The sequence below is a fragment of the Sapajus apella genome, unplaced genomic scaffold (genome assembly GCF_009761245.1).
Source record: "Sapajus apella isolate SASKATOON/1434 unplaced genomic scaffold, GSC_monkey_1.0 scaffold64, whole genome shotgun sequence".
Taxonomy (NCBI): domain Eukaryota; kingdom Metazoa; phylum Chordata; class Mammalia; order Primates; family Cebidae; genus Sapajus; species Sapajus apella.
In genome coordinates, this window is record NW_022437004.1 from 4,776,920 (window position 1) to 4,802,800 (window position 25,881).

Consider the following 25,881-nt stretch of genomic DNA (forward strand, 5'->3'; position numbering starts at 1 on the left):
AATCGAACCTCTTTCCTTTGTTCCACAGGCAGATCAGCTTTTTAAAGCAGCTGATTCAAGAAATAATCCCAAGCCTAGTCCTCCCAGACAATGGCAAAACTACCAGTGCAGGATGTCCCTTTGAGCCTTGAAAGAACCTTGTGATGATGGGCTGTATTGTGCATTGAGTCATCATAAGAATTATCACTGCTATTTCCAAGAAATCTAAGTGGAGACCAAATTTTCCAACGAACGTATTTCAAGTCAAGTGGGAAGTCTCGATCAATGTTCTTATGGGCTTATAACAAGCTTCAGGATCCAGACAAGTGATCCCATGCTGGACGTGGTGGCTCACACCTGTAATCCCAGCACTTTGGGAGGCCTAGGCGGGCAGATCACGAGGTCAGGAGATCAAGACCATTCTGGCTAACACAATGAAACCCCATCTCTACTAAAAAATACAAAAAATTAGCCAGGTGTGGTGGCATGCACCTGTAGTCCCAGCTACTCAGGAGGCTGAGACAAGAGAATCTCTTGAACCCAGGAGGCGGAGGTTGCAGTGAGCCAAGATAGGGCCATTGCATTCCCACCTAGGCAACAGAGTGAGACTCTGTCTCAAAAAAAAAAAAAAGACAAGTGATCCCAAAGTCCTTCTAGCAACTGAACACGACTTTCAGGTCTTCCACAGCTGCGGCATCTGCCGACAGAGTCATCACAATAGGGACACAGTAAGAGTGCTCTTGGTTTATGTTCTCCTGAGTACTGAGATAAGAATGGCCAAAGGTTGCCAGCCTTCTATCACATTACTCTATCTCATAGCAGTAAGATGAATGTTTGTAACAGTTTATTTTGTAAGACCCCCAAATTCCCACAGATAATGAAGTCAAGAGGCTATTAAACTAATCTAATAAAACTTTCAGGATGATTTATGCAAGTGCCTCATTCTTGCTGGACGTATTTAGACCACTGCTGACCTAGCATATCATGGTGTGTATATAATTAACACACACAAAGGAGGAAAATCGTCATCTTGTTGCTGTGCTATAATCAAATTTAGTTGCTGGTGAAAATATGCATGCCATTTTTATTGGCTAGCATTTATAAAATAACTGATTTTATCAATGTCATGCTGAAATCTCAAAATGCGGGCAAAAAGGCTCACAAATTCTCAAGTCATAGAACTATAAATGTCTTGTATTAAATTTCACATGAACCATTTATTTATAACGAAAAGCGAGCAGTTTCTGAAGACTAAGAAGCAAGGGCAGGGATTTTATTTGTGGTTCTATCACTTACAGCAGTGTTTTCAACTTTAACATGCACAAAATTATATTTACCCAGCGACTGTGCTAGGTATTAATATTTTCTATACAATTATATAAAGGTATCTTCTGAAAATGCTGGGAAAAAAAGTACTTCACTTAATTGATTCCATGACCTACTAATGCTGCAAGCTGAAAACTGGAATCACCTGGAGAGTTTCTAGATCTTCTGATGCCCGGACCACACTCCAGGCCAATAAGAATCTTTCATGTGGGTTCTAGGCATTAGAATTTTTTTTAAAGCACCCAAGGTGATTCCAGCGTTTAGCCACGTTTGAGAACTCCAGCCTTAACGAACACTGAGTGATCGGCTATTAGAGAACAGGCCCACTGTGGGGCACCTCACAGCTTCCTCTGCACCAGTGGTTCTTAACCAGGTGTGATTTTGTCCCCCAGGAGACACTCAGCAGCCGTGTGTAGTAACATTTTTGCTTGTCAGAGCTGGGAGGGAGGTGCTACTAGCATCTACAGGGTAGAGGCCAGGGATACCGCTAAACATCCTACAATACACAGGGAAGCATCCCACAATAAAGAATCACCCAAGGGCCGGGCACAGTGGCTCACACCTGTAATCCCACCACTTTGGGAGGTTGAGGCAGGCGGATCATGAGGTCAGGAGTTTGAGACCAGCCTGACCAACATGGTGAAACCCCTGCCTCCACTAAAAATACAAAAATTAGCCAGGCATGGTGGTGCATGCCTGTAATCCCAACTACTCAGGAGGCTGAGTCAGGAAAGCCATTTGAACCTGGGAGGCGGAGGCTGCAGTGAGCTAGAGATTGTGCCACTGTCCCCCCTGTCCATCTAAAAAAAAAAAAAAAAAGAATTATCCAAAATGTAAGTAGTATAGAGACTGAGAAATCCTTCTCTACCCTTTAGACTGATGATCACTGCCACTGAAACATCTACTGGATTCTCAGTTTGAATCCCCAAATTGATAGCCCTTTCTATGCTAGAAATTAGTCTGTTTAGGATTTAGTAAGAGTGTCTTGCCTTTCTGGGTTGTATTGGCTTGAGAAGCCCTGAATTAATCATTAATAAACTGGGTGTAAACCATAGCTACTCACAACGGCTACCACTGACTGCACTTACTACGTATCAGTGCTGTCAAGTGCAGTCACAATCTTTTCTGAATGTCCTGATGCCAGTTATAAGTTATAAACAAAACCAGAGTGGAACATGTAGCTCTGACCATGTTTTGATGTCGCCCGAATAAGAAAAAACTCCTGAGCCATTTTCCTGCCAAAAAAAATCACCATGCCCACCTAAGTGTAACTTCTCTGAGGCTTAGCTACTCATCAACACTGAACTTCCAACAATGTTTACCTAATTTTTTGACTTTTGCACTGTAGTAAAATCGTCTTTTCGTTTGTACTAAAAAGGCATTTTTATCAAGGCCTTTGTCCCGCTGCCAGCACAGTTCTGAATGTTTTAGACGAGAAACCCTGGATGTCCGCTTCTTGTTTCTCATTCATGTTGTGGCCATAAACTACGGCAATTGGGCTTTAAATACATTACACACAGAGTACATTTTTTCAGAGCGGAAAGCAGGATATATCACACTGGTGCATTCCAGAGGCAAGAAAGCAAACAGCACAAATACAGAAGGTAACAATGGCAACTCTGGAATGCGTCCTGAAGTAATTAAAGAGCGATGCCGTGATGAAGCTGGTGATGGGGCTGATTCCTGGAGAAGGAAGAACTCCCTCTGCTCCCTCCAGGCATCATCCTCCTCACCTGGCCAGCAGCAATAAGGTTCATACTCAGGGCTGAGGAATTTGGAACTGGAGTTAATTGCCACTCCTCAGGCACATTCCAATAAGAAGAAAGCAAAGCTGCAGTGAGGTATCCCCAACTGCAGGTCAGTGGAAATTTTCAGCTTCAGCAACAAGTGAGCCAGTACTCTCCTCCTGACTGCCAGCTCTCCTGACCCTGGCAAGGCTACAGCTGAGTTTTAGAAGGTGTTGTTTTAGAAGGTATTGTTCAGATGTTATTTCCATCTGATCTGCAGAACTGTGAGGCGGGCTACTGTGACCTCTAAAGCAGAGAGGAGGAAACCTCAGAGAGGCTAATGGCCTACCCAAGGCCAAAAGTCAGCACCAGGGCCAGACCAGAACCTAAGACTTCTGACTCCTGGTCACAGCTGGCCTCTGCCTGCCCCCTTCCAGAAAGAAGAACTCGCTGGCTCCCAAGACAGATTTCTGTTCTGTTAGATTCACTTTTTAAACACTAGTCTGAACCATGCTACCAGACTAAAGAATTCCCTCATCTTTCTTTCGTGAGAGAAGACTTCGAGTGTTTAAAAGTGTCACCTGACCTCAATCACGTGTTTGCTTCTTCAGGACAACACCCCCAGCTTCTTCAACTCTGTCCCAGATACCCTGGTTGTCACAGTGTCAATAGGACAGTCTCTGAAAGATGGTGTTGGGACAAGATTCAAGGTCTCCAGGTGTGGACTGAGAAGCATACTGTGATGGTTCATTTTATGTGTCAGTTTGACTGGGCCACAAGGTGCCCAGATATTTGGCCAAACATTATTCTGGGTATTTTGGTGAGGATGTATTTGGATGAGATTTAAATGTTAGTACACTGGGTAAAGCAGATTTCTCTCCCTGACGTATATGGGCTCATCCAATCAGTTGAAGGCCTAAATAGAACAAAAAGCCAACCCTCTCCCAAGCATTCCACCTGATGGCTTTCAAACCGGACATTAGCTCTTCCCGGTGCTATGGCAGCCTGCAGGCCTTCAAACTGGAGCTGCACTGGCTCTGCAGATTTTGGACTTGTTAGCCTCCATAGTTGCATGAGCCAATTCCTACAATAAATTTCTTTCTCTACATATGTGGACACTGCATGAAGCATCCACATTAGCTTTGGCATCAGCTGAACCCTGCTAGGATCTCATATTTACTAATTGATATAGTTTACACATTTGTCCCCACCTAAATCTCATGTTGAATTGCAATCTCCAATGTTTCACATAGGGCCTGGTGGGAGGTGTTTGGATCATGGGGGCAGATCCCTCATGAATGGCTTAGACCACCCCCTTGATAATAAGTGAACCCTTGTTTGGGTTCACGTGAGATCTGCTCATTTAAAAGCGTGTGGCACCTCCCCCCACACACTTTCAGTCTCTCGCCCCTGCTTTCGCCATGTGTAAGTGCCTGCTCCTGCTGCATCTTCCCCTGTAAGAGCCAACATCTGCCTCCTCTGAGATCTCCCCAGAAGCAGATGTTGGTGCTATGCTTCCTGTACAGCCTGCAGAACCATAAGCCAATTAAACCTCTTTTCTTATAAATTGCTCAGTCTCTATTTCTTTTTAGCAATGCAAGAACAGCCTAATACACTAACCTATGCTTTAAACATACAGCCAACAAAGATTTATGGAGTGCCTACCTACTCCATTGTTCTAGGTGCTATAGACACAGTAGAGAACATGACAGACAAAATTCCCTGCCCTTATGGGGATTAAAGTCTAATAAGGCAGCCAGCGGAGCAAAATAAGGCCACTGAGAAGTTAAAGACTTAAAGGAGGTGAAAGAACAAACCACGCAAATAGCAGGGCAAGGAGCATTCACAGTTGAGATGCACCAAGTGTAAGGTCAGACACAGTGAAGAAAAGAGGTTTAATGGTTCATGGTTCCACAGGCTGTACGGGAAGCATGGCTGGGGAGGCCTCGGGAAACTTACAATCATGGTGGAAGGTGAAGGGGAAGCAGGCATGACTTATATGGCAGGAGCAGGAGGAAGAGAGGGAGAGGGTAGGTGCTACACACTTTTAAATAACCAAATCTCACGATTAACACACTATCACGAGAACAGCACAAAAAGGGAAATCCTCCCACCTCCACAATCTAATTGCCTCCTACCAGGCGCCCCCTCCAACACTACGGATTACAATGTTATGTATGTATGTATGTATGTATGTATGTATTTGACAGAGTTTCACTCTTGTCACCCAGGCTGGAGTGCAATGGCCCAATCTCAGCTCACTGTAACCTCCACCTCCTGGGTTCAAGAGACTCTTCTGCCTCAGCCTCTCAAGTAGCTGGGATTACAGGCATGGGCCACCGCATGCAGGTAATTTTTGTATTATTAGTAAAGACAGGGTTTCACCATGTCAGCCAGGCTGGTCTCGAACTCTAGACCTCAGGTGACCCACCTGCCTCACCTCCCAAAGTGCTGGGATTACAGGAGTGAGCCACCGAGCCTGGCCGGGATTACAAATTTTTTTTTTTTTTTTTTTTTTGAGGCAGGGTCTTGCTCTGTTGCCCAGGCTGAAGTGCAATGGTGTGATCTTGGCTCACTGCAGCCTCCTCCGCATGTGTTCAAGTGATTCTTTCACAGACCCAAATCATATATCTGCTGAAATGAAGAGAAGACATTTGCACGTCATTCTTCTACTCTACCAGTCCATGCTCCAGACCCTGCATCAATTTTAATGGCATAGTACCCTTAACAGAGTCTGGCTTGTGGAAGAAGATGGGATATAAGGAGAATAGCAAAACACATAAGTAATGTAGGGAAAATAATTTTGTCTAATATGAGAAGAGTTGCAATCATCATTGTAAGGAAAATAACTGCAAGAGTGTCTAAGAGACAAGCCTATTTTTCTATACACTCACAGCACTTTAATAGTTCACTTCTGACATCAGGTGTCTGGGTACTTTTACCACCCCAACCACCAACGAATTCTCCAACTCAGACACCAACTGATGCTGTGTATTTCGATGTAATTCTGATACCATCTACCTGGACATAGGTCAGATTGCACACATTAAGGGCTCCGTCCCACAAGGCTGCCCCTCTTCAGATGCTTCTGACAGAGGGGCTATAAATCATAGGTTCCCATGACACCGAGGTTCAATTATTTTCTAGAATGGCTCACAGAACTCAAGGAAACACTTTATGTGTATCCATTTATGATAAAGCATACAACTCAGGAACGACAGCCAGATGGAAGAGATGCAGAGGGCAACGCATGGGGAAGGGGTGAGGAGTTTCCGTGGCCGCTCTGAGAGTGCCACTCCCCCATGCCCCGGCGCCTCCACACGCTCACCACCCAGCAGCTCTCCAAGCCCTCCCCCACAGATCAGGGATTTCTAGAGAGCCTTCATTTCATAGGTATGACTGATAAAACCGCTGGCCATTGATGATTAAGTCAATCTCCAGCCCTTCTCCCCTCCTTCAGAGGGGTGGGCTGGAAGCTCCAACTTCTAATCACATGGTTGTTTTCTTGGCAACCAGCGCCCATCCAGAGGCTGTCCAGGAGCTCCAGCCACCAGTCGTCTTACTAGCATCTTCAGAGATTACTGTGAGGGTTAGAGAGGCTGCGTGCAAGAGAAGGAGGAGACTATTCCACGCCTCATCTTCCACCTTATCCCTGGATGCTTGCCGCAACACTGCCCCATTTCTCGTCCTTGTAATGTCAAGCAAACTGTTACAGCAACTTCCTACCCTCCCAGCCTCCATTCCTGTTCCTTCTACCCCTCCTCCACGCTGTCACCTGGACAATCCTTCTAAAAAGTAAACACATGATAAAGCAGAATAGCACCTAAGCATCTTAACATGGCGTATGACTAAAGAGGGCCTCTGCCCACCCTCATCTCACGCCACTCTCCCACATACCCAAGAACTACTCACAGTTGCAGAATATGTCATGCTGCTACACACTCCTGGGTCTTTTTACATCCTGCACCCCGCATGAGCCCCTCTATCCTGCTTGCTCCCATGGCAAACCGCTCTGTGTCCTCCCGGGAGTATCACCTGCTCTGTGAAGCCTCCCAGTCTCCCTGCTCCTCACAGTGAGCTGCCCACCCATGACTTGTACAGACCTTTAGTCCATCCCTCTCTCGCATGGACTGCGACTGTTTGTCAGCATACCTGCCACCCTCACTTGATAAAGAGCAACACCTCGAGGGCCACGGAAAAACCCGGTTCATTCTGAATGCTGTGGGCCTGGTGTAGTGCTGGACATGAAGCAGGGACCACCCAATAATTGCTTGCTGAATGAAAGCTCAATGTTGTTACCTACAGGAAAGGATACGCCATAATTTATTCATTCCCGTTACTCAAACTCCTTGCTTCCCTTACTGCCCAGGAAATGAGCTTTTGGCCAGGCTTTAAAGCTAATGATTTGATTTTTCACCTAATAACTCCACCTAAAAACCAATTATTAAAGCATATTTGGTAATTCCATGCCTCCCCTACAACCCACTGAACTCTCCTCCTGCTTGCTAATTAAAACCCAATCCTCTAACCTTCCCTGACATGACAAACGTCTTCCTGTGGGAATGAACAGAGCACTCGGATCCAAGGGTCCCAATTCCGAGTAAAGGTCTGTTGAAGGGGCAACCGTGAGGCACTTTACAGTCTAACAAATCCTAGGATGCTGAGATGCACCCCGGACCCTCCTGAATGCTCCTCCCTACTTGAACCATGCACAACATTTGTATGTTAAATTCAGGTTATGCTACCAGACTTTTTTAAAGAGCAGAACATTACTCTATCTGCCAGTTGCTGGGAGTTTTATTACAAGAACTTACGGCTAGGCAACCACAGCCAAGTTTATTATTTTTTCTGGATCGGATTCAACAGCCTCATCCAAAAGTACATGAAAAAAGCCAAAGAGGCAGCCAGCCCTTTGTTTCCACACCTGTCTTTCAGCTTTAACTCTTAAAGTCCTCAGCAGATCCACAGAAACATCAAGGTTGATCTCCCAAGCCTGAGTGAGGTGCACAAGTCCCAGCTCATGGGCACAGACACCATTTTCCTGGCACTGAGCTTCTTGGCTTCAGCACTTAGCACATCAGCTGACTCATCGCCTGGCAGGTTGCACTGCAGCCTCTCTCTGGGCCTCCCCCACGTTGGTTTAGTCTTCAGTGGTGAGGAGAGGAGTTTTGCTGTGGATAGTGCCACACTGCCTCCTTGACCCGTACCCCAACAAGAATGCTCCCAGATGAAGTCCTGAGGGAAACCCTGGCCACCCTAGATCAAAAATGGATATTAAGTCTCATCTTAAGTTTCACCTCAACCTCCTTCAAGTCTATTCAAATGTTACCTTCTCATTGGGCCCATTTTGATGTACAACCCCACCACCCATCCCCACTCTAGGAATTCTGATTCTCCCAAACCCACTTTACATTTTATTTCTATAGTACTTGTCACCTTCTGAAATGCCATATAATATGCTTATTGCCCATCTCCTTCCACTATAAAGTTCCTTCAGAGGCCGAGATCTTAGTGTGCATTGCCCATGGGTAGATCCCAAGTGTTGGGTACAAAAAAGATACTTGTTAAGTATTTGTTTGATAAATAGAATGAACCTTGACGTCCAATTAACTGGCAATGCCTGCCTCAGGTTCCGTGCCGAGGAGGATTCTGAGGTCATATTCTGGAGCAGCAGAGAAATGGGAGCGAGTGCCATGAGCAACTATGTGTCTGCTGGGTAGTTAGCAAAAGCATCATTTCTCTACAGCTATGTTATTCAACATAGTGTCCACTGGCCACATGGCACCATTGAGCACCTAAAATGTTGCTAGTTCAATTGACCCGTGTTATAAATGTAAAATGCATACCACTTAGCACAAGAAAAAAGTGAACAATTTCATTATTATTAATTGATTATATGTTTAAGTGATATTTTGGATCTATTGGGTTAAATAAAGTGTCATTAATATTAATTTTATTTACTCCTTTTACTTTTTTTTTTTTTGAGATGGAGTTTCGCTCTTGTTGCCCAGGCTGGAGTGTAGTGGCGAGGCAAGACCCTGGCTCACTGCAACCTCCGCCTCCTGGGTTCAAGCAATTCTCCTGCCTCAGCTTCTTGAGTAGCTGGGATTACAGGCACCTGCCACCATGCCCTGCTAATTTTTTGTATTTTTAGTAGAGATGGGGTTTTGCCATGTTGGGGGGCAGGCTGGTCTCGAACTCCTGACCTCAAGTGATGTGCCCACCTTGGCCTCCCAAAGTGCTGGGATTACAGGTGTGAGCCACCACACCTGGCCTTCTTTTACTTTTTAAATGCACCAATAGAAGACTTAAAATTACATATGTTGTTTGCATTATATTTCTATTGGACAGCACTGCTCTAGAGCCTCCTCCAATATGACCCTAAAAAAGGAACATGTTTATGAACTGGTCATATCCATCCATCCATCTGGTCTGGTCTCAACATAAATCAATGTCAAGAAAACATCTCAAGCCCAATGCTTCACAAAGTGTGATCCTCAGACAGAAGTACGTTAAAATGCAGACTCCAGGGCGGTGGGAGGTGGGAATGTAAGAAACTACATTATAATCCTCCCTCGACCACTCATGATTCCGATGCATCCGTGAGGAACATTGCTCTAGGCCATAGATACGAATGTTATTTAAACTCCAAATAATCTTTATAAAGCTTGAAAGAGATTGTTTGAAGAACAAGCAAGAATCTCTCTTCTGCACTGATGATAAAAAGCGAAGAGGGAGAGCGTAAAGCCAAGTCATGGATGGAGTCATCTCCTTGCACATCTCAAAAGGAAGAAATGGGCCTTGTGAAATAAGAGAAACCATAGCTCCCCAATGATAATGAAAAGGCCTATTGAGATCTCAGAGGAAATCTGTTCCAGGAATCTCAAACGCACGCGCGCGCATGCACACACACACACACACACACACACACACACACACCCCTACAACTCAGCTGTGGCCCATCTGGAACTTGAGTTATCAGCTGGGTGAGTGCCTGCTACTCAGGTTACAGGCCCTTGGGGCTGCTTTAACTCACACACCCAACTGCACACATGTCCATGACTTTGGCATCGGTGGAAGTTCAACACTTACACAATGAAAATCCACTCCTCCCCCTCTTCTGTCCTGCTTTACTCCCAACTTTCAGTATTCCTCTTCCCTTTTCCTGATTCCTGCACAAACAAATCTCTTTTTGGAGTTGCCTGCTTAGGAAAATAGAAAGCACAAAACAAGGAAAACAAATAAAGCAAAGAAAAACATACTGATATTTCAGAAACATCTGCCATGCCAAGAACTTGCTGGTTCAATTCCAGCGGGAAAAGACACATGTTAAAGGAGAATAGGTATTCCTCCAGAATCTCAGTTGAGGTTTAAGTGGGATCTACAGGTTGGCCCTAGAACGCATCACAGCACCCACACAGAAAGGCATTATAAAGATTATGCTTTTATGTATTTTGAGCACATGAAGTACAGCAAAAGCAAATTTACTGGAACAGTATTGAAATATTTACCTTCAAAATGAAGACGGAACCCTGCGTTCTGAAAGAAGAAAATCACACGTTCTCCCTACCCAACTCCTGAGAGGACCCCACTCGCCTATTTCCTCTGAAGCCATGTGATGTGAAATGCAATCTGAAACATGTTTTCTATTAACATATATCATGACTCAATGCTTTTTTAAAAAGATTCGTTTCAAAGAAATAATAACTTCCATGCCTATGAACCTACATTCTTAATTTGCAAAGCTACATATTCATGAGCCATGGGATGATGGTATCTGCCAATCATGAATTCATGAAACATAAATCCATGTAATCATTTAAAAATTCTTGGGTGCTTTTATGTAGTACCCAAAACCAGATTACTTTCTTCCAATAAAATGACTTAAAACATACTTGACTATTAATTTTTCTCAAAACATTTATGATGATCATCCTGTTCTTAATTTTTGCTGAAATATAAACAAACTGAAGAACTGAAAATGTCCTGTGTTCTTAACACCCTGTATGTTTACACATGTCCAAGAAGAAAGCTCTGAGATGCTGCCGTCCAAACACAAACATGGGCAAAGTTGAACATGGGCCAGTACAAAAGCAATACTTTAATCTCCCATGGGAACATTATCAAACCGACAGTACATGTGAGTGTGTATATATATATATATACAAAGAGAAGCAAAAGATATCATTCCATCTGAAAAACAAAGTCCTCACAAGTTACCAAACTGATGAAGCACAAGCTGCTTTCTAATACAGTTTTCCAAAGTAGAGCCCCAGGCCATGCAGGAATCCTGTCCAACTTTACAAAAAAATCTTCGGACTCCTAGCTTTACCCTTCCTCATCTGCAAATGTTAGCCTGATGGAAGAGCTTACCCCCAAATTCAAAGTGCATATCTATCTAAATGATGTTTTTCAGGAAAAAAATAAAATGTTTGTATCATTACTATTACTTGCTACATTCCTCTAATTTTGTCCTCCAAATGTGCTCCTGAAGACTCTCTCTTTTTTTTCTTTTAAGTTACATCCAATCTGCCAAGCCAAGTTCAAGAGCACGACTGAATTTTACAAATGCCTGGCTCCAAATATGTTCCTAGAATTCTCTTTATAGAGTTCTTCTTCATCAAGGCTAATAATCTCAATTCTATTTTACAGACAAGGAAATTGAGGCTCACAGAAGCTAAAGGATCTACCCAAGGCACACAGCCAGCAGATAACAGGATCGACAATAGAACCAAAGACCTGGTTTCTCATTCTAGAGCTCTTTCTAGTCCATCATCATACAGCAGTCAGCTACCAAGCTCAAAATCACTAGTGTGGCGTAGACATGCACTCCTTCAGCCTCATGTGAACAAAACACTGGGAAATATGATACTAATCATAAAAACTCATGCTGCACACTCCTGTCACATGGATTCTGAATCCTCATATCTGACGATGGAAAAACTGGGGCTCTAAGCAATCAGATAAAGGGCCAGATTACATACCTTTAGCAAAGAATAAGTGCAGATTCTAACTATCTGCTGGACTTCAAAAATGATGCTCTTTCCACTGTGGGAAGGTAGACACTGAGGAAAGGTCATCTCCCTTTGGTGAGAGAACTGACTGGCTCTCAGGTCAGCAAAGACTTGGGTGTCTTAGGGCAGGCTTTCTACCAAAACTGGATAGGCAAATACAAAAGAACACTCTCCAGGCTTTGAGGAGAGTGAAAAGGAAAAGCAGTAAGGCAAAGCAGAGGGTTCCCACCCTTAGCTGCTGCTTGCAGAGATTCTCCCGGTGGGCTGTTTCCCACTGTCCCCCACTTCCCCAGCAATCTCAAGGACTGTGCTGGTCAAACTGGAAGAGAATTGAATGGAAGGGACAGACAGAAATAGGAATGACTGTTACAGAAACAAAATAATTACTTGACTAGAAGTCAACTTAAACAACAAATTGCCCAAGAATCTTAAAAATTTTTGTGACAGTCATTCTCAGCAAACTGACACAAGAACAGAAAATCAAACACCATATATTCTCACTCACAGGTGGGTGCTGGACAATGAGAACACATGGACACAGGGAGGGGAGCATCACACACAGGTCTGTTGCGGGGAAATAGGGGAGGAACAGCAGTGGGTAGGGAGGTTAGGGAGGGATAACATGGGGAGAAATGACAGATATAGGTGACGAGGGGATGGAGAAAAAAAATAAAGTTTAACTGGAAAAAAAAAATTTCTGTGACAGTCAATTTTATATGTCAACATGTCTGGGCCAGCTTCCCCAGTTATTCAATCAAACACTGATCTACATGTTACTGGGAGGGTATTTTGTAGATGCAATTAAAGTCCATAATCAGGTGGCAATAAGGAAGGGTGATTGTACCAGATAATCTGGGTGGGCCTGATTCAATCCGTTGAAAGCCATTAACAGCAGACGCAAGGCTTCCCTGAGGAAGAAATTCCACCTGTGGACAGCAGCTTCTACTCATGCCTGAGCTGCCCTTCCTGAAGGCCTCCCTATGGACTTCTGATTGCCTTGCCTGTCCCCACAATGCCTTAAGCCAATTCTCTGTAATAAATCTCTTCATATGTATCCCTGACTGGTTCTGTTTCTCTAGAAAAATGCTGACTGACAGCTCTTGGGAATGGCTGGTACAAGCCCCAGGCGAAACAGAGCTGCATATTCTGGCCCAGCAACCACAGGTCTTACAACAGTTTGGGAAAAAAAGTTCTAAAGGACATTTCCCTGGAGGGCAGGAATGGAGGTGAGGCCTCTAGCCCAAAACAACTGTGTAAGAGCCTTGTTTGAGCTTCCTAATATTAGCCCTGAAGCAAAGGCAGAGCCCTCTTAAGCAGGCCACACCCATTTTCCAGTCTACATTGAAAAGTCTTTGAAGATGATCAAGGTGGTCTCCTAGTCAAAGCCAAGAAGGGTTGAACTGAACACATTTAGCATCAACTAACAAACGGCTCCCAAAGGGTTAAGGATAGATGCAGATATTAAGCATGGCATCCTGGTGGAGCTGATCCAGAAATGCTCCAACTGGGACCCCAGAAGGAAGATGCTCTTGGGAAAGGGGTCAAGAAACAGTTTTAAAATCCTTATCCAAGTGAAATACTAACATGATCTAGATCCCAGTACTGAAATAAGTCATTCACAACACACTTTGCTGAAACAAGAACTTTGCTCAACTGACCCGATGCCCTGATTTGGCTCTATGGGTTCAGTTCTGAAGCCTTGTTCTTGGGACAGTCATGAGTGGCTCCAAACTGGAGGCCAGAGTTACAGATAAAATCAGAGTCATGCCCTCGAGTCAGCAGTGTGATTGTTCCCAATGAGATCCCACTGACCATTCTGGAAAGTATTATTATTCTTGCTAACATTTACTGAGTACTCACTAGGCAGTGTCCATGGTTAGAGCCCCCACTTACTAGCTATGGGACCAGGTACATGTTAACCTCTTTGTCTCAGTTTCCTCATCTTAAAGACAACAATAACACCTACTTCACAGGCTTACTATAAAGACTAAATAAGGTTATACATGTAAGTACTCAGAAGAGTGCCTCACACATGGCACACATTAGAAGTGTTTGTTAAACATAGACATATGTGTGTATGTATCCTCACATCGGGCCATGAGATTTGTCTGGCAGATGCTGAGGTTGACAGGCCACAAGTTATTCCTTACAATGGCAAGACCACAGCCGTCTTATCCAAACTGCTAGAACAGGATATAAAAACCCTGTTTTAATGGATTGGGGCAGCCCCGGCTCCAAACAGCAGCTCTGAATATCACCGTGCAGTCTGCATCACCTAGAACCAATAGAATCTTAATAACAGGCTCTCCGTGATAAAGACGGAAAGGCCAGAGAGCAAATGAACTGTGAGACTTTTGCCAGAGGCAACAGATGGATGAGCCCCTGACTTCCAGATATATACTGTGTCATTCGCCACCTCAGTGGGACAAGGCAGAGGCAAACCAATGGTCACTCCCTAGCACAGTGGCATTAAGGACCCACAGTTGCAACAAAGACCCTGGGCCATCTAAGGATAAAGTATTAGGAACAAAGGGCAAAAGCAGATCTTGAGATGCAAATTCTATCCTAGACACAGAAATTAGAAAGGCTAAAGGGATTCCTTTCTCCCCTGCAGAAATCAGAAGCAGCTTCCACGCTAGAGTTAGATAATGTGGACTTGAGGCGCAAAAACCAAGTTGCCTCAAATAAACCCAACAACCTGTGCCCAGGAAGGAGCTGGACCACCCTGCAGATGCTTTCTGAGATGGGGAGTGTGAGCCACCTGTGAAGAACCCTTACCAAAGGCATCACTGTCTATAATTTGAGAGGACCAAGGCACCGCCACAGCCTTCAAGTCAGCCTCCTAGCACTTCCTGTAGACAGCTGGGTTTTTTTCCCCCTCTCCTATTACATGGAAATAAAATATTCTGCAACCTCCCTTAACAAAACAGTCACTTTTCTACCAAACAGCTCTTTGGAGGCTGGCCACCACGTCAACAAAGGGCACCAGAGACGTGACATTTGATACAATCAATTGCCCAACACTTGGGAAGGGCAGATGCATCTGATTACCAGATTAGTCTTAGACAATAACGCCTTAAAGGACATCATGGGACTCCACACAGAGAAACACCAACCTTGCCTCCTCAGTGAAAGCGAGTTTATGTGACCTCAATTTGTTGAATGAAAGCAAAGACTTCAGAGGGCTGCGACCCATGCCTGCACACAGACATGACCCAAGTCCAACCAGAGCCAGGAAAAGTCTACACTTGCATGAACCCTCCCAGACAGGATGTCTTCCTCGGGAAGAATACACCCAGGCAAACCTCCCAGGGCCATGGGCCATTCAGTCACTCATATTCACCAGCCTTCACCCAGCAAGTTAGAATAAATCCCAGGGAGTCTTTCAAAAACCCCTTCTGGACCAGGTTTACCAGTTGAAACTGGGCTCTTTCCAATGTTCTAATTGCCACAGTGACATTCAGGAAGAGCTCAATGACCACAATGGGGCCAAAAACGCATTCCTAGGAAACAGGGTAGTTGACTGACCCTAGTTCATGAGAGGATCAAGACTCATATAATTAAGGCTCTTAAGGACAAGCCACAAAACCAACAGAGGAGCAGACTCCGGAATAAAAGTGCATGGTACACAACCACGTGGAATATCCCACAGGACACAATGAGTCATTCCACAAGAGACATTTAAAAAAAGAAGAACCACCACCACCAATCTTGAAACATTTCGTTATTTAATCTTCCTTCAAGAGATAATTTATCTGGGGAAAGACCTCACTGGAAAACCCAAACGGGTCTATCCAGGACCCTGGAATACAGGAGCAATGCTTCTGGCCAAGCCAAGAGCTATGTTTGTGTCTGCAACCCTGACCCATTTGCCACATTGTTCTCCAGAGCCAACCACATGCAGGAAGCTGCCTTGATTGCATTTGGAAGAAGAGAATTCTCATTTTCTCCAATTTCTACTATTCTCTCCAATTTACGCCATTATTTAGTGTAATAGCACTTATCACACTAAACTGCAATTCCCAATTTTTCAACCAGCTCTCCCACATAATGGGAAGCTCCCTGAGGACAGGCAATTTACCCCAGTTTTCCCTGGATCCTCCACAGTTAGCACAGTTCCCAGTCAGGCTGGGTGTTGGATAAATGAACAAGAAAACTGGATGTTGGATAAATGACAAGTAGATACATAAATCATCATACCAGGTATGCTAATTTCATGTTTTTTATAAACGTGGGGGTGGGGGAACTGCCAAAGAAGGGAAAGGAGGAAATTAGAAAAGAAAAAAATTATTTCCAGATTTTTTAATGCAACACAATATAATACAGAATTTAAAAAAAAAAAAAAGTTCCCTCTTCCACAAGAAAATTTGAAGTCTGAGTTATTCTTAGGGCATTTTTGGACACTACAACCCTCAGTTACACATCACTTGGCTTCATGAAAAGGTAACAGGTGGACATGCGCGATGGTGTAGGCTGTGCATGTCCCTTCCTAGCGCCGCGCTGAGCACACATCTGGGCCTATTTAGCAACTGATTGGAAATCTAGCCTTCTGATTTCCAGTTAAATACTAGGCACAGGAAAACAAATAGCACTTGTTTTTCACTGAGTCTTGTCAGTCATCCAAACTGCAGTGCACACCAGAGAACTGCCTGTGGTTTGGTGGCATAGGCCCAGTTATTTGGAACTTTTTTTTTTTTTATGCCTCCAGTTTAAATAAAAGGAAAAAACTAGATGTTGGCAACTCCAGCTTCTTCACCCATCTCTCCCCGATTCTTGAAAATACAAAACTGGTTTTAAATGTATCAATTTACATTTTTCATTAGGATTAACTTTTGATTTGTTTTTAATCCAAAGCTAATAGCACAGAGTTTGATTTCTGTCATTTATTTCAACTGCCCTGCCTTGATATTTACTTGGATTTGCTGAAGAGGCAATGCTCAATTTGCCAGTTTCTGTCCTAAATTAAATTGGGATATAATATCTAGCAGTCATACTATTAAAGATTCACAGAGTTTAAAAGCTGGGAGGAACTTTAGAGATGAGCTAATACAATCCCCTCATTTTAGAAATGAGGAAAACTGAGGCCTGAGTAGTTAAGTGATTTTTTTTCCCAAGATGTATAAATAGTTAGTGGCAGAGCCAACACTAGTACTCAGGCCTCTTAACACCCAGGCCAGGGTGTTAACTGGAAACAAAAACCTGAATTTCAGATAAACAATGAATACTTTTTTAGTAAATGTTATGTCCCAAATATTGCATGGACACTAACAAAATTACGTTGTTTATCTGAAATTCAACTTTAACTGGGCACCCTCTATTTTTATTTGCCAGCTCCAGCAATGGTACCTCAAAGACCAAAATCCCCTTCCATGCCCCATCCCCCACTCAAATATACACACATTCACATCTGTTTGTTCTCTGATTTTAATGATAAATGGCTAGAAAATACAGATCACAGCACAGCAATATCAAAAGTGAATGAGGTTGGAAGAAGCTGATTATTTCTTGTAACTTCTCTAATCTTAGATACCTTTTTTTCCTTATGAGTATGTGAAGTGACTAAGCCTGACATCAGGAGGCTGGCCATGGCCTGTGAACTAGGCATTTTAGGTTAAAAGCCAGGCACTAGGGTCTCATCTTGAAAATTTTGCTTGCCCTAGGGCTCCAGGTCTACAGACTTTGCAGGAGAGAATGCTCGAGTTTCGGATACAATTAAAGCAAGATTTAAAAAAAAAAAAATCAGAGGCCAGGTGCGGTGGCTCACACCTATAATCTCCCAGTACTTTGGGAGGCTAAGGCAGGTGGATGGCTTCGCCCAAGAGTTTGAGACCACCCTAGGTAACAAAGTGAGACCCCATCTTCACAAAAAAAATAAAATTAGCTGAGTGTGGGGGCGCATGCCTGTAGTCCCGGCTACTCAGGAGGCTGAGGTGGGAGGATTGCTTGAAACCAAGAGTTCAAGACCAGCTGGGCAACAAAGTGAGACCCCATCTCTACAAAAAATCAAAAATTAGCTGGGCATGGGGGCACATGCCCGTACTTCTAGCTACTCGGGAGGCTGAAATGGGAGGCTGGCTTGAGCCCAGGCAGCAAAAGTTGCAGTGAGCCAAGATCACACAACTGCTACAGAGCCAGACTGTGTCTTAAAAAAAAAAAAAAAAAAAAAAAAAAAATCAGGTAGGTACATGGAATAAAGTAAAAAGATACACTTACAAATCTAGTTCATTCCCAGCACTGTGGCTTACACCTATATACACAGCACTTTGGGAGGCCAAACCGGAGTTTGAGATTAGCCTGGACAACAAGGCAAAGCCCTGTCTCTACACAAAATACAAAAAAAAAAAAAAAAAAAAAAAAAAAAATTAGCCAGGCATGTTGGCATGCACCTGCAGTCTCAGTTACTTGGGAGGGTGAGGCAGGAGGATTGCTTCAGCCCAGAGGCTTGAGGCTACAGTGAGCATGTTTGTACCACTGCACTCCAGCCTGAGTGATGAAGTGAGACCCTGTCCTCCTCACACACACAAAAAAGTGCTGCAGCAAGGTTATTTCTCACTAGTTTTATTAAATATAGTTCACATAACAATAATATTCAGCCTTTCAAACTGTACAATTCAGTATATTCACAAAGTGTGATATATTCACCACTATGTAATTCCAGAACATTTTTATCACCTCCCAAAAGAAATCTCATATCTTTAGTAGTCATTCCCCATTTTCCTCTCCCATCGACTCCTGGCAATTACTAATTTACTTTCTGTCTCTATAGATTTGGCCATTCTGGACATTTTATACAATTTGGAATCACACAATTTGTGACCATTAGTGTCTGGCTTCTTTCACTTAGTACAACGTTTTCAACACCCATCTATGTGGTGGTATGTATCAGAACTTCAATCCTGTTTACGGCTAACTAATATTCCATTGTATGGATATAGCACTTTTTTCCATCCATTCATCTGTTGATGGACATTTGGGTTGTTTCCACTTTTTGGCTACTATGAATAATACTGCTTTGGACATTTGTGGACAAGTTCTTGTGGACATGTGTTTTGCTCAATTGTTTGCCACAGAACCATTTTACATTCCCAACAGCAATGTAAGCATGTTCCAATTTCCCAACAGCCTTCACACCCTTGTTATTATCTTTTTTATTACAGCCATCCTAGTGAGTGTGAAGTGGCATCTCACTGTGGTTTTCATTAGCGTATCCCTAATGACTCATGATAGTGAGCATCTTTTCACGTGTTTTTTGGCCACTCGTGTCTCTCCTCTAGAAACTGTGTATTTAAATTGTAGTATGGCCTTAGAGACAATTTCAGATTGTGGCTCTTCTCAATCTTTTTTAGCAAACTCAGGTTGAAGGTTAGGGCATCTATCACCCCATTAAGTTCTACTTTTTTTTTTCAGTGTGGAAATGAATGCATAAATAAAAACGGGCTTATGTGATCCTTCTAAGAAATTACTTGTTTCAACACGACACACTGAGAGGGTAGGATGATTTTTATTTCTGACTGTTCTCTGAGCCACTCATACACCCTGCAAAAGGAAAACTATAAGACTATGACAACTTCATCATGTGTGTGCGTGTGAGTCATACTCAAAGATTCACTACTTGAAACTCAGCCTGAAAGCATCACTCTTCATCCCACTCATATTTCCTAGGTAACCAGAATAACCAGATAAAGGAGGTGCACCTGCAGAGCAAACTAAATCCCACTTTCTCCCTGCCTGACACGCCCCCTTCTTGCCTGTGCTGTGAAGGAGAAGGACTGAAATGATTTGACAGAAAAAGACAGCTGCCTTTATTAGCAGTATTAAAGTATGTTTTTAGTCACCCTCATGGGTGGCTGCGATGTTCTGGGTAACCCTCCTAACTAATTATGTAAGTTTTCCTTTTTTAATTTGGGCAGTCATAACAGCACAGACATGTCCATTTAAATAAAATGGTCACACCCTGATAAATAAGTAGATGCTATTACTTGAACTTTTCTCATCACCCGATTACAAAAACTTTTCTCACAATCCTATTAAAAAAAAAGTTAAAAGTATTGTAACTCTACATACACAGTAGACAGCTCTCAGACAGAAATGCAAACCCTCCAGCAGCATATCAGGAAGGAGTCCAGGACACATGCATCTTGGACTGAGAGTCAGGAGACCCATTCTCTCTCCACAGCTCCTCTAAGCTCCCTGGGTAACCCTGGAGAAGACAGTGATGAAAACAGCGAAGCCCCAGTTTCCAGAGAGCCCATGGGCCTTCTCAAGTGTTTGATGAACACTTTATGTAAAACAATTTATCTTATCCCCAAACTTTAACTTTTAGCTATATAAATGGATAAAGAGAACATACTACTGGATTTCTACTGATCACCAGACCCTCTGTGGCAAAGGCTGTCAAGGAGATGAACAGACACTAAAATCCATTTCAGGCCACAGAGACGAAGGGAAGAGCCTACCCAGGGAGACCGGCCCAGCTTTGTGAGAGGACTTGCATCGCTCGTTGTCTGCTGATGTGAGAACGTGAATGAACAACAGATGTTCCATCGTCTCTTCCAGGCCATGAAGAAATGTGCAGATGGAAAAAAAAAAAAAAAAAACAAAAAAAAAACAAAAACATTTTCCCTAAAGAAAGCCTGCTGGACAACAAAGCAGAGTTCAGGTGTCCTGGAATTTAAATCCTTGACTTCGCCTGATGTTGCCTCCCACGTGTTGGTAATTTTAGGCTCATTACTTGATCTGCAATCTCCTTACATGCCATTGTCCAAATGGGGTTGCATTTAAAACTGTTTACTAAAGCTGCCGCCTTCTTTCATTGCTAGTCTAAACTGATGGCCAAGAAGCAGTTTTTATAGATTTTAAACAAAGTTAAAGCAAATCAATAACTAAGAGTAAGACACTCTCCCTCAAAACCCATGGACTGGCAGACTGAGGAAAGAATCCAGACGGCGGTAAGTACAGCTATGACATACGTGGCCCACACTTTCATCTGGACCTATAGCCCAGAGAAACAGAGCTCCTTTCAATCTGGGGCCAGCCAAGCTAGATATTTCATAATAGTTACAGATGCAAATTCAACACCCATCCCACATGCTTTTTACTATGACCAGAAATAAATAAGAGCAGCAACGGCAGGTGACGTCTACTAACATTTTATATGTAATCTCACTTACTTAAGATAACAACCCTATGATAGAGGGCCTGAGAAAAATCCGGTTTAGAGAAATTAACTTGCCCAAGGTCACCATTTGGATCCAAACCAGGACATGCACTGCCTTTGCTCATAATGTTCCATAACTTGCCCACTGTGGTAGCCACCAGCCTCATGTAACTACTGAGCACCTGAAATATGGCTAAGCAGGACTGAAGAACTGCATTTTCTATTTTCATTAACTTAAGTAGCCATGCACAGCTACTTCCTACAGTATTGGACAGGACAGCTCTATAGTACCAGGGCTAAATGTACATATGACTTTATGATCAGAGCCATTAGTCTTACTATCACCACTAAGTTTAATTAGAGGAGACTGACAGTGATTATGAGTATGAAGGCGGGCAGTTGAGCATAAGATCTTGTAGAATAGGTCCTATCTGGGTTGGGGTACCAACTCTGCAAGTAACTAGCCATGTGATTTGGGCTACTACTTAGCCTCTCTAAATCTTAGTTCTTCATCTACAAGAAGGAACTTACACTATCGTACTGTAGAAGCTTATTGTGAGAATTAAATGAGATAAAGTATTACAGCATTTAGTGACCTGAAATGTCCTAAGTGCTAAACGTACTAGTAATAACAACTGAATAATGACTGATTTTTGGCCTTTTTAATATAGAAGTAAGTAATAAGAGTTACAATTCCCAGAAAAGGCTACAATAAAGTTATCAATAATACTCACCTTATAAATGTACCTTTTGAGTTTAAAAGTTTTATTTTGAAATTAATTTAAATTTACAGCAAAATTGCTAGTACAAAGGACTGTAGTATACCCTTTAACTAGATTCACCAGTGTTTAAAATCTTACCACATTTGCTTTTTTCTCCTCTCTATACAACATGTTCTTTACTGAATGATCTGACCTTTGAGCCCTTAACCTTTAAGAGTACTAAGTATGTTTCCTAAGGAGGATACTCTCTTACATAAAAAACGTAATTACCAAATTCAAGAAATATAACACTGATCCAATATTTTAATCTATAGGCTCAATTATAATTTCATCCACTGTCCCCATAATGTCTTTTATAGCAGCTGCCCCACTCCCTACCCAGCACAATCCAGTTCAGGATCACACGTGTCTTTTTGTCTCCTTTCATCTGGAATGGCTCCCCAGCCTTTCTCTCTCTTTCATGACTGACACTTCTGAAGAGTACAAGCCAGTTATCTTACAGAATGTCATTCAATTTGGTTTTGTCAGCATTTCTTCATGATTAGATTCAGGTTATACACATTTCTGGCAAAAATACTACAAAAGTGATGCTGTGTTCTCTCTCATTTATAGGCACACAACATCCATCTGCCCCACATGGCTGACATGAAGTTTCATCACTTGGTTAAGGTATCATTGGGTATCCCCAAGGATTACAGTCATGATTTTTTATGTGTCATTAATAAGTAATTTGTGTTAAAGATATTTTAAGAATACCTAAATATACTATTTCCTGAACTCCCTCCACCTCTGCTAGTTTAGCATCTGTTGATAATTCTTGCCTGGTCAACTTTTACTATGATGGTTGCAAAATGATCATTTTATAACTCTTTTGTTCCTTCTATATTTATTAGTTGGCATTTTACTACAAAGATGAGCTTTTCCTTTTCTCCCTTTTACTCATTTGCATACTTACTATAATAATTGTATTGACTATGGGTTCTTACATTATTCAACAAGAACCTTTGAGTTTTTAGAATAGTCTTCAAATACAGGGGACAGAAACTACAGATAGGGACTGAGAGTCATTAACTGGCAAAGTTTATTCATGAGGCAAGAGGAAAACTATTAACTGGGGACTCCACTTGTTTTGGATGCTTGTGAGCGAGAGGTTTAGGGCCTCAAGCGCTGCAGTTAGGACATTAGCCTGCAGCTCTCGCAACAGACAATGTGAGTTACCACTACCGAGTTGCAGTGTTGCTCATCATCAGACATGATATCATACCAAAAAAATTCCATTCAAACAACCCCTCTATTTCTCCACAACTAGCAAACTTGAATGTTCTGGCAAACCAAAGGGACATGATTTACAAATAGTAGGTAATATTTGGATCTTCCACAAGAGCTGTGTTCCAACTTGTATTTTTAATAAAATACAAATGACTTCATTTTGGAGCTCACTGTGTCACTTTCTCAAAAAACAGATCCTCATGTCAGGAATTAGGCCCGCATTATATACAAACAGTATGGGTCTGTGCATATTTATTTCGTGGTCTGGGACCACACACCCAGAAGCCCGTTACAATATTTACAGCGCTCCTGATGGTACAAGGCGGGTTTCAGAGCTGAAACCGAAGCTCAGACCACACAGAGCACGACGACAGGTGCTGTTCTAACGTGCCCACTAGACCCGACCCTCTGTCCACAGAAGACGGGCAGGTGTGTCTGCTTTTTGTGAATGCGTATCTATGCATCCAAATATCACCAAGGCCATCCTCCAACTCGCACACTCTTTGGACTCTGGTATTATTTCAGTAAAATCAGCCTCTTTTAAAAGTCGGGCAAAGTTTAATGACCACTATATCCTTGTTCTAAGGATCTGTTTGGGAGGGTGCTAAGCACTTACCAAAAACAGTCTGGAGACCCCAGTGGCAAGTCTCTCTGTCTTCAGATGCCACACCAGAGGACGTGGGGAGTTGAGCAGGAACACGACAGGCTTGTGGTGGATGTGGACTGAGGAGATTGGATTCAGGTGAAGTGTGACCTAGGAAGCAACAGAAAGAGGGTAGAAATCTTAGCCCTGGCTTTCCCTGAAAATCACTTAGAGCAGCCTCTGGAATACTATTTCACAACTCATCATCAATAGAAACAAGCTACAAGCAAGCTCACATTCTATGAATAAGATACACTGAGTTGAACCAGATGATATTGCCAATATTTGATCATTTTTTACTACAAAATGGCTATTTCATAGGGTTCAACCACACTAATCTCAACCAAAGCATGATTTAGCTCTCTGTCAAGGAAGAAATAAAGAGAACACATTTTTTTCTTTCCAAAATCAGCAACGGTGGAATAATAAAAGTTACCTTCCCTCAAGCCTGCTTTAAACCTTAGGTCACCTGACTAAGGTGAAAATTGGAAAACAAAATCCCCTGGATCCCTCTAGATCTCCAGAGAAATGACCTTTCTTCTCCTCCAGGTAAGCTCCAACCTCTATAAAGTGAAATGGGTTCTGCCAAGGAAAAGTGCTGAAAGCCGAGAGAAAGGGGCTGCCAAAGGAGGCCGCCAGGGCTCCCGTCATCTCAGCTGTTCGCTTGAAGGACCTTTCCAAAGAAATGAAACACAGAGGACACAAAGGGTCAAAAGTGATTGTGCACAGCCCTGTCAAATGACAACAACAACAAAAACAGGGATGGAAACCATGAACTGGATATGAAAACTGTAGCCAATTTTGACAGCAGATCAGGGACTTTTGCAGATCACCACTGCTGTCATTAACATCACCAAAAAGCACCTGTGAGCAGAGCTGCAAAGCGTGGACTCAACAAAGTCCTCTTGGTACACGTGAGCCCAGGGCAACATGAATGTAGGAGAACAGAAGGACATACGAGAAAATACTGACTAGATACTTTCATTCAGTCTGTCTTACACTGGCTTTCCATACAGAGGGGTAAGGCAAGACCCAAGAATCACACATTTAAACAGAGTGAACTCATCAAAGATAACCGTAAAGTAATAAGGGACGGACAGGACACAAAAGGACTTAGCTAGAAAGACACGGACTGAGTGATGCACTGGGAATGACAGTACATCTCAGCTAGAATCCTCATGAGGATGGTATGGTCTAGATCCACGATCTGAGTCTATACAACCTTCAGGGACATAGCACTCAATGCTGGAATACTTCACATTTTCCCAATGGCTGCTAGCCCACTGTGATCTCAACGTACTGCTACCTTTTTTTGTAGGGACCACTTATGACCAATAATTCTCTGCTTTTCAATGCCACAAAAGTATTCTATGAATAACTTGTATCATCCGTTCACTAACTTGAGTATGCATGTCTTAATTTCCAAAACGGACTGTAGTCCAGGAGTTTGAGACTAGCCTGGCCAACACGGAAAAACCCTGTCTCTACTAAAAACACACACAAGAATTAGCTGGGTGTGGTAGCAGGTGCCTGTAATCCCAGATATTCAGTTGGCTGAGACACAAGAATCACCTGAACCCAGGAGGTGAAGGTTGCAGTGAGCAGTGAGCCCAGGTTATGCCACTGCGCTCCAGCCTGGGCTGAAGAGACTTTGTTTAAAACAATTTAAAACTGTGCTTAACATATACACAATAATACACTTGATCTTAGCCAAAAGAACAGGAAGTAATCATACATAATAATAAATATTGATTTATCACAGCAAATGAATATATCTATATGTTACCTAAAGGGAAAAAAAGAGAAATTTGGCTAATTTGCAAAAAAAAAAAAAAAAAAATACAAAACAAGCAACATTCCAACTATCATGAGCTATTTCTGGACATAGCTAGAATCAGTTTTATATTTGACATAAGCATAGTGCTAAATCAAACCACTAAATGAACAGTGATGTCAAGTACAGCTACAGCAAAATAATGTGCTCCTTGGTTGTAAAAGACTCTACCGCACAGTACACTTTGGAGATGCTGTCTGCATCTGGAAA

At 42.7% G+C, this 25,881-nt stretch overlaps 1 protein-coding gene across 5 annotated transcripts in view; it reads right to left on the reverse strand.

Annotated features, from left to right (window-relative positions):
- TGFBR3 (transforming growth factor beta receptor 3) overlaps positions 1-25,881 on the reverse strand; it is a 220,378-nt gene that overhangs the window by 54,332 nt on the left and 140,165 nt on the right. For 4 of the 5 annotated variants that reach the window (XM_032247873.1, XM_032247871.1, XM_032247872.1 and 1 more), the window contains exon 4: positions 23,811-23,948. In XM_032247873.1, coding sequence (XP_032103764.1) covers positions 23,811-23,948 — 138 coding nt within the window. Of the gene's footprint in view, positions 1-11,252; positions 11,257-13,217; positions 16,295-23,810; positions 23,949-25,881 lie in introns of those variants that run through there. The other variant, XM_032247875.1, reaches the window with a different exon arrangement.